At 37.9% G+C, this 9,183-nt stretch overlaps 1 protein-coding gene across 14 annotated transcripts in view; it reads right to left on the bottom strand.

Annotated features, from left to right (window-relative positions):
• The window catches only part of CYRIB (CYFIP related Rac1 interactor B), a 104,066-nt gene that overhangs the window by 53,071 nt on the left and 41,812 nt on the right, over window positions 1-9,183 (bottom strand). For all 14 annotated transcript variants that reach the window (XM_049633483.1, XM_049633478.1, XM_049633473.1 and 11 more), the window contains one exon: window positions 127-165. In XM_049633483.1, the coding sequence (XP_049489440.1) occupies window positions 127-165 (39 nt within the window). The remainder of the gene's footprint in view (window positions 1-126; window positions 166-9,183) is intronic.

Below are 9,183 nucleotides of genomic sequence, written 5' to 3'. Positions count from 1 at the left end.
TTTTTAGCAGTTCAATATTATATAGAACATCTTCCTTAAATTATGTTTAGCCAAAGGAATTTTCTATATAGATCATAACCTTTCATTTGTATCTGAATTTATCATTTCCCCCAAAGACATATTTACCTTCAGCCAGTGCTGGTGATTCTGTTCTTGTCCTTCTATCTGTTTAAAGAAAGAAAAAAGAAAGAAAGTCTAAAACATTATTATAGTTTAAAACATGTTTAATTTTAAAAAACTAACTTTAATAAGGTTTATGAATGCCATCACATATCACATGAATATGCTATACACATATGTGTGTGTATGTATATGTATGTACAGGCATCTCCTTGAATTAAATCAACAACTGTTTACAGAGAACCTACTAAGAGTGAGGCATTATGTGAAGCCCTGGGAAACACCAACAGGTTTGGATGAGACACCCTAACTGCCACCCTCAAGACACTCAAGGACTAAAAATCTGTATCAAGAGAAGTACACAGTGCTCATCATAGCTTATGAAGCAGGAGGCAGCAAGGGAAGAAAATTAGTAATTTGTCTTTATTCTTACAACAGGGGCCTAAAATTATCAAAGAGATCTACTTCTACACTATTATCATAATTTAAGTTCACTTCCTTTCAATGTATTAAAAAAATTAGTTTTACCAAAGGTACTAAGATCCTTATAATTCCATGACCATAACCTATTACTTGCCAGAAGCACATCAGGCAAAACTCAAGTGAACCATGAAGTCTTCCGTAGGAATGACTTTACGATTTCAACTCCTAAAACATTTTTAGGTAAAATCAAATCTTCAGAATGATCTTATTCTAACTTTACAACTGAGAGCAACTATAACCACTACAGCAAACTAGCTTAGTTCGTACAGAGTAGGGGGACACATTTGACTAATGTAACTACTCACCTTTATGTAAACACTTATTTCCCCAATTGTTTATTCTATGACCAGAGTTCTGGACTTAACAAACATACAATTTCTATGTGCTTAGTAAAATTTAGAGGGGTTGGGGCACTGCCTTCCAAGATGGTAAATGATCTGACACACTGTCTACTAAAGGCTGAAATGTGGTACTGTATCTGTGACAGATTAAAAAAAAAAAAAAAAAAAAAAAGTCCTGGAACCAGCAGATGGAAGTACAATTGGCAACCTTCAGCTCCATTGGATTAAGAAATTCCGATAGTAGGAGACTTGAAAAGAAGTTTCTGCCAGAAGACACAGGAAGAATTATCAGGCAACTATCACCTGATTATCTTAGATTCCTTACTGGACCAGCATGCTAAGGAAAGAGTTACCATATTGGGAAGTCCTGTAAAGTGACCCTAACAACATGAGAACTTATGGCTGCTGTCACACAATGGGGACAGGAGGGAATCTATCCAGAACCTAGGGGGTTCGACTGGGGCTGCCGTGCTCAGTAATAACTGTAAATGAGCAGCTGCAACAATTATAGCCCAACAAGGTTAAGGCAACTACAGGCATTGATCCCTTGGAGAAGAAGGTCTGAGTCACTGGACCAGGACGACGCCTCCACCTGTTGAAGTACTGGCTGAAGATAAGGCAAATCTAGATTGAGTGGTAGAGAACTGCAAAAATGAACATTATTCACTAACCCTCCTGTTGTAAGTCTAATGTAGAAGTTGTGGCCAGCTACCATCTTGAAAACTCTGCAGGACACTGGACTAAATGCCAAGTGCTTAATGGAGGATACATGGCTGTATGGGACACCTCTTGTGCGCTACCTCACATATTCACTCCGAGGCACCACCCCTTAACTGTACTACTGGGCTCACTTTCTGCTCACAGGCTCTGCTATAAGAGAGACTTACAGCAATTTTTCAGCCATCCTGAGACATGCAAACGAAGTGTGAAGATGTTAACACCAACACACTATGGGCAACCCCTGACCACTGGGGAATGGGATCTGGTAGTAAACACCCCCCTCCTTGGCACGCAGAGGCATATTCTTCATGTCTTCTCAAAGGACTTCCTCAGGCTCAAGTCCCAGTGGCTCACAGATGTGACCAGTTAATAATGTGCCCTTGCACTGACCTTCCTTCCCCTCTGTTTCACTTGCCCCCGTTCTCCAACTTGTTTCCTGTTAACAGGTCCCCAAATAGATTATCTGCTTAAAAAGTCCCTGTCTCAGGTTCTGCTTTTAGGATGAAACCAGGACGCTTGTCTTTTGGGACACCATACTCCTTTCCTTTTCATTCTACCTCAATGGATGCTTTCTTAATCTCTGTTGCTGAACTTCTCTCAAACCCCCCAATGCTGACATGCCCAGGACTCAGTTCTGGGTCCTCCACTCCCTTTGTGATTTCATTCCTTCATGGCTTTACATATCAACTACATATATCAAATTTACTTATCCAGTATAGACATTTCTCTCCAACTCCACACTCTCATAGCCACTGATGCCTACTCAAATCTCCACGAGGATGTTTTAACAGATACCTCCAACTTTAACATATCAACACTAAACTACTCAACTTCCCTCCCCAGACCTCGTACACTTTGTCTCCCTCAACTCAGTTGATGGCTTCTCTATCCTTCCAGTTGCTCAGGCAAAAACCCTGGCTTCCTCTGCAACTTCTTTCTCTCACACATCCCACATTCCACTAACCCTCTCGTTACTTAAAATCTTCACACCTACTATTCCAGCTCCTATTAACTCAAAGTTGAGGGTTCTGCTGCATGAGCAGCCTTAAGTCTACTTGCTATTACTTCTTAAACCAAGAGCCTCCAGAACAAGGGCTGCAAAGTTAAATGAGTTTGGAGTTGGCTACAGGAACATCAGAAGCAAACAAATGTCCATACTTAATCTCAGGGGTGCCATGGCTATTAACATGCCATGCTAAAAATGCAGGTGATCTGGTGCTGGATATTCACATAAAACAAGTCTTAGATGTTATCACCTAATTAAGCTTTAGAAATCATCAGTAGGCCTGAAGAAACAGTCTGAGGGCTCCATCTGGTTGATGAACCATCAGTTTGCAACTTGTGCTCTAGGACTTGTCTGTAATTTATACATTATTAATCCTAATCTTTTATTTTTTCCTATCAGTTAAGAGATGAATGGGAGCTATTTATGTTCAAAGCCGAACCATTCTGGTTTTCCTCAAAAGCTCCTCTTGGATCAATGTTACTACAAATGGAATGAATAAACACATTTTTGCTTTTTCTGCCAAAAACAAACTTACTTCTCTAAGGCAGACCGAAGCCACCCAGAAATAAACAAAACAAGTGGCTTGGCTGGCCATTTCATAAACCAGAGCAGAAAAACCAGTGCCACTTGCATAAAACCACTAGGAAAAAATCTATTCATCCTGTCTCTTAATAAATCAAGAAATAAGAAAACACTTGTAATTGTTTTTACCCTTAGAAATCGAATGTCACCTCATAAATAATGAATATTAGATGCTATGTAAATGAGATAATCCAGGCATCTAAAATCCGCAAACCTAGACATTCTTCAACTAAGTGTTAAAATTCCTTTGCCTCCAGCAAAACATAAAAGCTATGACTTCAGAGCATTCTGTCAACCACATTTACAGCTTTGCAGCATTTCAAATGATGATACCTAAGTCTAACTGGTTATGCAACCTGCACTGTTCCTCCTTCATTTGGGTATATGATAAAATTGAATTCAATTTAATTTGTTTAAGCTCCCCTTGACATAACGCAAAGCGATCTTAAAGCCATCTTAGAAAAAAAAAAAAAAATAGAAACTGATTTAAAGGGCCTATCGACCACATTTCCAGATCAGACAATATTATGAAAATGCATTAGTAGAGAATTCCGGCAAATACCTAAGTTTTAAGAAACTGAAAAGGTTATCCCAAATCCATTTAAGAAAAAAAGAAACATGCAAGCTTATAAATTTTTTTTAAAAAAAACAAGAAAAAAAACAGTCTTACACATTAATAATTAAAATTGTGTGGAACTCACACAGATATATAGTCAGAGGAAGAGAACAGAGAAATCACAACGGTCCAATTGTATATAAATGTAAAAAACCACTCCAAATATTTACTGGAAAATCTATTTGTATATAGTCCCAAAATAAATACCGAAGGAAATGCTATGATGAAAAAGATGTACTGCACTCTCTAGAAGTGTCTGTCCACTCTTACTGTAGCAATTAAAACTTTCCAGGTAAAAATGAGGTTTCATGAAAAATATCTACATACAGAGCTGTGGTAACTAAAAAGATATTTCAGCTAAGGGTAAAGCATGGCAATCAGGTATTAGGAAAGGTTTTATGAAGCCCTAGTAGCTAAGACAGATTTTTAAAAATGAACAGGATTTGGACAAGCAGGAAAAGAAGGTAGAAGGTTCAAAGAGAATATTCCATATGAGGAATGTATAAAGTAACCATCATAGGGCAATGAAGAAAACTTTATTTAATAAATGGTACTGAAACAATCCCATGAAAAACTGAGATACAACCTTCTAAGTCTATTCATTCTAGATGGGTTAGAGTTTAATTTCTCAAAACTAAATCTCAAAAAAAAAATCCTCAAAAATAATGCCTTGCTTATCTTTGGATGAGAATTTGGAAAGACAGAGTCAAATCATATAAAAATTATAAATTAAGGAAATCCAAAATATTTTAATGTTTAATGTTCATATAAATGTATTAAAAATCACATCAAAAGAGGAAATGATTAACATGATAATTCATAAGAGCGAGAAAACAGTAAACACGTATATAAAAAACTTTATATTCCCCAATAATAAAAAGGAAATATAACAAAATGGTTTAGAGCACTGGTTCCAAAATAAGATAAACCTGGGTTGAGTTTTCACTTAATTATTAGGTTCTCTGAGCATCTGTTTTGTTATTTGTAGATTCAGATTTCCATTTATTTCCATTGAGTCATCTAAGCGTCAGTTTCCCTTATTTGCAAAAAGGAAAAGTAATGTCAAAGACCGTGCAAAGATGAACAGAAATGCCAGTTTTACTGAACATGGTCACTACTTCTCTTATTCAACATCAAATTACAAGAACATACAGCCATCCATTTTGACGTTCTATCTCAAGGGCAGTACACTTGAGAGCATCCCTGTCTGAGACACGCCAGAGCTCAAATACCTGAATACAAATCTCAGTCTTCTATGTCTTCTTACGCCATGATTACTACTGTATGTTTAGCACTTAAAACATGCCGTTGTAATTATCATCATTATCATCATATAAACCATACCCATATGCTATTTTTAAAATATCTACTCTCTAGGGACGCCTGGGTGGCTCAGTCGGTTGGGCGTCAGACTTTGGCTCAGGTCACGGCCTCGCAGTCCATGAGTTCGAGTCCCGCATCCGGCTCTGTGCTGACAGCCGAGAGCCTGGAGCCTGTTTCAGATTCTGTGTCTCCCCTTCTCTCTGACCCTCCCCCGTTCATGCTCTCTGTCTCAAAAATAAACGTTAAAAAAAATTTTTTTTAAATATCTACTCTCTTTAAAATGTAATGGAAAATGAAGATCCTATAAATACAGAATGCTTTATAGTTTTATCCTTTTCTCCCATCTTTTACATCACTATTAGTGACCAACCACATCATTTCTTACAAATACCAGAGACTGTTCACTGAACATCTATTACTCAGATCATGCACAGACTGCAACACTTGTAGCGGTGTTGCCTCCTTGTCTCCCGCTGACAAATCCACGTCGCATTTTACAAAATGAATAATCAAATGAGGGAATTTGCCAACAAAGATAAAAGGGCAGCAAAAACACAGAAGTGGTAACATTGAAGTCCAACTCTAAGGGAACATAAATGAAGCTGCCAAAGAGCGAGCTGGTTGCAAGAAAGCGGACAGTGCTGCCATCAGAGAAACTAGACATGCCAGTAAGAGGAACTCTGTAAAGGTGAACTTACCAACATGAATGAAGAAAGTGGTTATGATGAAAAGGAAGCAGATGCCCCAGAAGAAGTAACATCAGAGAAGAAAATTATATTAAAGGAATTTGGGGGGAGGGGGGGAGCACCTGGCTGGCTCAGTCAGAAGAGCATGCAACTCTTGATCTTGGGGTTGTGATTTCGAGCCCCATGTTGGGCGTAGAGATTACTTTAAAAAAAAAAAAAAAACAGGAATTCTTGGATACATTTCAAGACATGGAGAATACAATGGATAAACGTTGGAAGCAAATCCAAACTCAGAAGTATGACAATGTGGTCAAGACATAAAACGAATGTTCACTCCCTATTATCCAGCTATACAACAAAAAAGAAGTAGCCAATTGCTCCCTTTTAATTACATGCAACATAAAATACACACACACACACACACACACACACACACACACACACGGGAGCAAAGCATACAATGTGCATCCAGTCATGTGCTTTTCTACAGTCATGGCACTTCGCAGAATACCTCTGAACTACAAACCTGATAGCAACAGAAACACAGACAAGTTCAAAGTTGGGAGATCCAAAGTCCCAAAGCTAAGTTCATACCTTAAATTGTCATTTTTTCCTACTGGGGAAATATGTAACATAAGCTAGTGTTTAACGGCAATAACTTAAAGTGCCAAAACAGAGATAACGCTCTCGCAGCATGTTGTTAAGTGCAACATGTCCTCATGCTGCATCTAAACTGCATACCACACGTTTCAAAATACAGATACTGTAGTTGTATTTTGAATCACCTATGTAATACTTGTAAAAAGCCTATTCCAACCAACATATACACAAGAAAACTAGAAACCACTAATAAAATCAAATACTCCCATCCCACTCTTAAAATTTCTTAATTATTAATACATCATTAAACATTACAGAAGTAATTTGCAAAATCTAGCTGGTTTAAAGACAATTTTTGTTATGCACAACTAATATAAGCCAGGGCACTTTGTAGTTCAGGCTACTGCAGCATGACATCAAGCAGGCCAGCATTACAGACCTGATCCACATCTGGCCTCTAAGCTTCAGGGAGAAAAACTCTGTGCCTGGCTGTCATACATTGCTCTCCTAATTCCAGAGAGTTGGATAACCAAAACAAATATTTAAGCATCTTCCAAGTAAAAATATGCATCCATATATAATGTACTTTGACAGAAAGAGTCCATAAGGAACAAGAATCTTAAGTCTCTCAAAGCTTGAATTTCTTCATCTGCAGAAAGGAAGCAAATACCCACCCCTAAACGAGTGCCTGGCTGGTTCACACAACTCTTGACCTCGGGGTCGTGAGTTTGAGCCCCATGTTGGGTGTAGAGATTAAATAAAAAACTTTTTAAAAAATCAAACAAACTTACCCCTAAGACTGAGAGACACAGAGAATGAGGGGCACCTCTTAACACTGTCTGCCTCTTTTGCCAGGTCTTACCTGGTCACATCAGGCCAAGCGTACTCCTTCTGCATAGGTGCTGTTACTACAAACCTTGCAGTTCTTTTTAATTTTTTAATTTTTTAATTTTTAAAAGTAGGCTCCACACCCAGCGTGGAGCTTTCCCTCACGACCCTGAGATAAAGACCCGAACTGTGATCGAGAGTCAGACACTTAACCAACTGAGCCATCCAGGCGCCCCACCATCCCTGTAGTTCTAAGGGCCCAGTTTAAGAACACCAGAGTATGAGTTCCTGTGTTAATCCCACATTATTAAAATTTTTATTGTATTTCCAGCAGTGCTTATGATACAAAGTAATAAGACAATCTTTATCCTGAAAAAGGTTAATGACTTCCCATGGAAACAATACTTGCATGTATAAAAAGTACCAAGACCATACTAGTTCCGTCCACATTATATTATCATTACAGTCTACAATTATAATAGAAATTTAGAGAAGAGGACAGTGTGAGTTGAGAGAAGAGTATATCCCAAGTGTGGGTTAAGTTCAAATGGGACCCATAACACATCGCTGTATTCATCAAAATGGCTCTTTCCCAGGACTGAAAGCAGTTATCACAGCCTACTCGTTGCTATCATATACCCTGCACTAAGCACAATGTTGGAAACACTGGAATCTCCTGTGCGTATATGCTGAATGAATGGATGAGTGATTTAGCAAACAACGTGATAAGAGATGTAAGGAGCCTGGTGTAAACACGACTAGTTTAGAGTTATAGTCCCACAAGATTGGCCACTCTGCTAAAAGGATTTGTTTGGGAAAGTGAGTGATAAAGAATGGTTTATATACAGGTGCTATGCAAGTGACAAAAATTTAGAAAAATGTGCAACTTGTCCTATTAAAATTAAAGCAATAATGAGACTTTAAATAAAATAGACTAATGTGTCCACCATGGTTTTATAGATAATGGTTTTTCCAAGCTGACAAAGTAACTGCAGCAAACAGATAACTGGTATCTAGAGATCTAGTATCTCCGGGGGAGATACTGTGCATCTGATATGTGATATTACTGCACAGCTATCTGTCTTGGTAACAATCAAATAATAGATTTTTAAAAGACTATTAAAAATGCTTTGCCACAATCTTATGTGAATTGCTTCCTAATGGCGATTCAATAAAGATTAGTAGAAGACCACCAAAAGGTCAGATACGGTATGCAGTGCAGAGTATAAAATGCCGAATAAACCACGACCTACCCTCCAGAAGCTCACTGTCTGTGAGAAGACATACAAAAAACTTACTACAATACAGTGTAACTAAGTAAAATGCTAGAGAACTGAAGTTCTATGGATAAACTGCAATGGGAAAATGGGGGAGTAATGGACTTATCCCTAGGGCACAGTCTCAGAGAAAACAATGATGTTTGAGTTGGCCTGGTATGTTTAAGAACAAAATAAAACAACAACAACAACAACAAACACCACCGCTAACAACTTTCAAAGACTTTCCTTAAATTCAGTAAGCTTTAAATTAAGTAAACAAATTTTTTAAGTATGAGCATATCCACTAATCTAGAAAAGGGAATATTCTCTCCTCCTGAAAGAGACCTTTTAAGCACTATCTACCTGATTGTTAACAAGGGGCTCCTAATAGATGAACACTAAAATCTTTAAGAAAGAGGCTTTGCTAAACCAAGACTGATGCAATGTCAAGACTTCTACAGAACAATGGGTAAGGCCTTCCAGTCTACAGAACAATGGGTAAGGCCTTCCAGTGTGACTAAACACACACACAGCAATTTTTTCAACAAGTACCATTCCGTATGCTGTGTGTCTGAACCTTGACCTGTTTGCTCTTCTTTTATTTCTTTATTGAAGTTCA

This window comes from Panthera uncia, chromosome F2, assembly GCF_023721935.1.
Source record: "Panthera uncia isolate 11264 chromosome F2, Puncia_PCG_1.0, whole genome shotgun sequence".
NCBI lineage: Eukaryota > Metazoa > Chordata > Mammalia > Carnivora > Felidae > Panthera > Panthera uncia.
The sequence above is the reverse complement of the archived record's forward strand: the minus strand, read 5'-3'. Positions and strand labels throughout refer to the sequence as shown.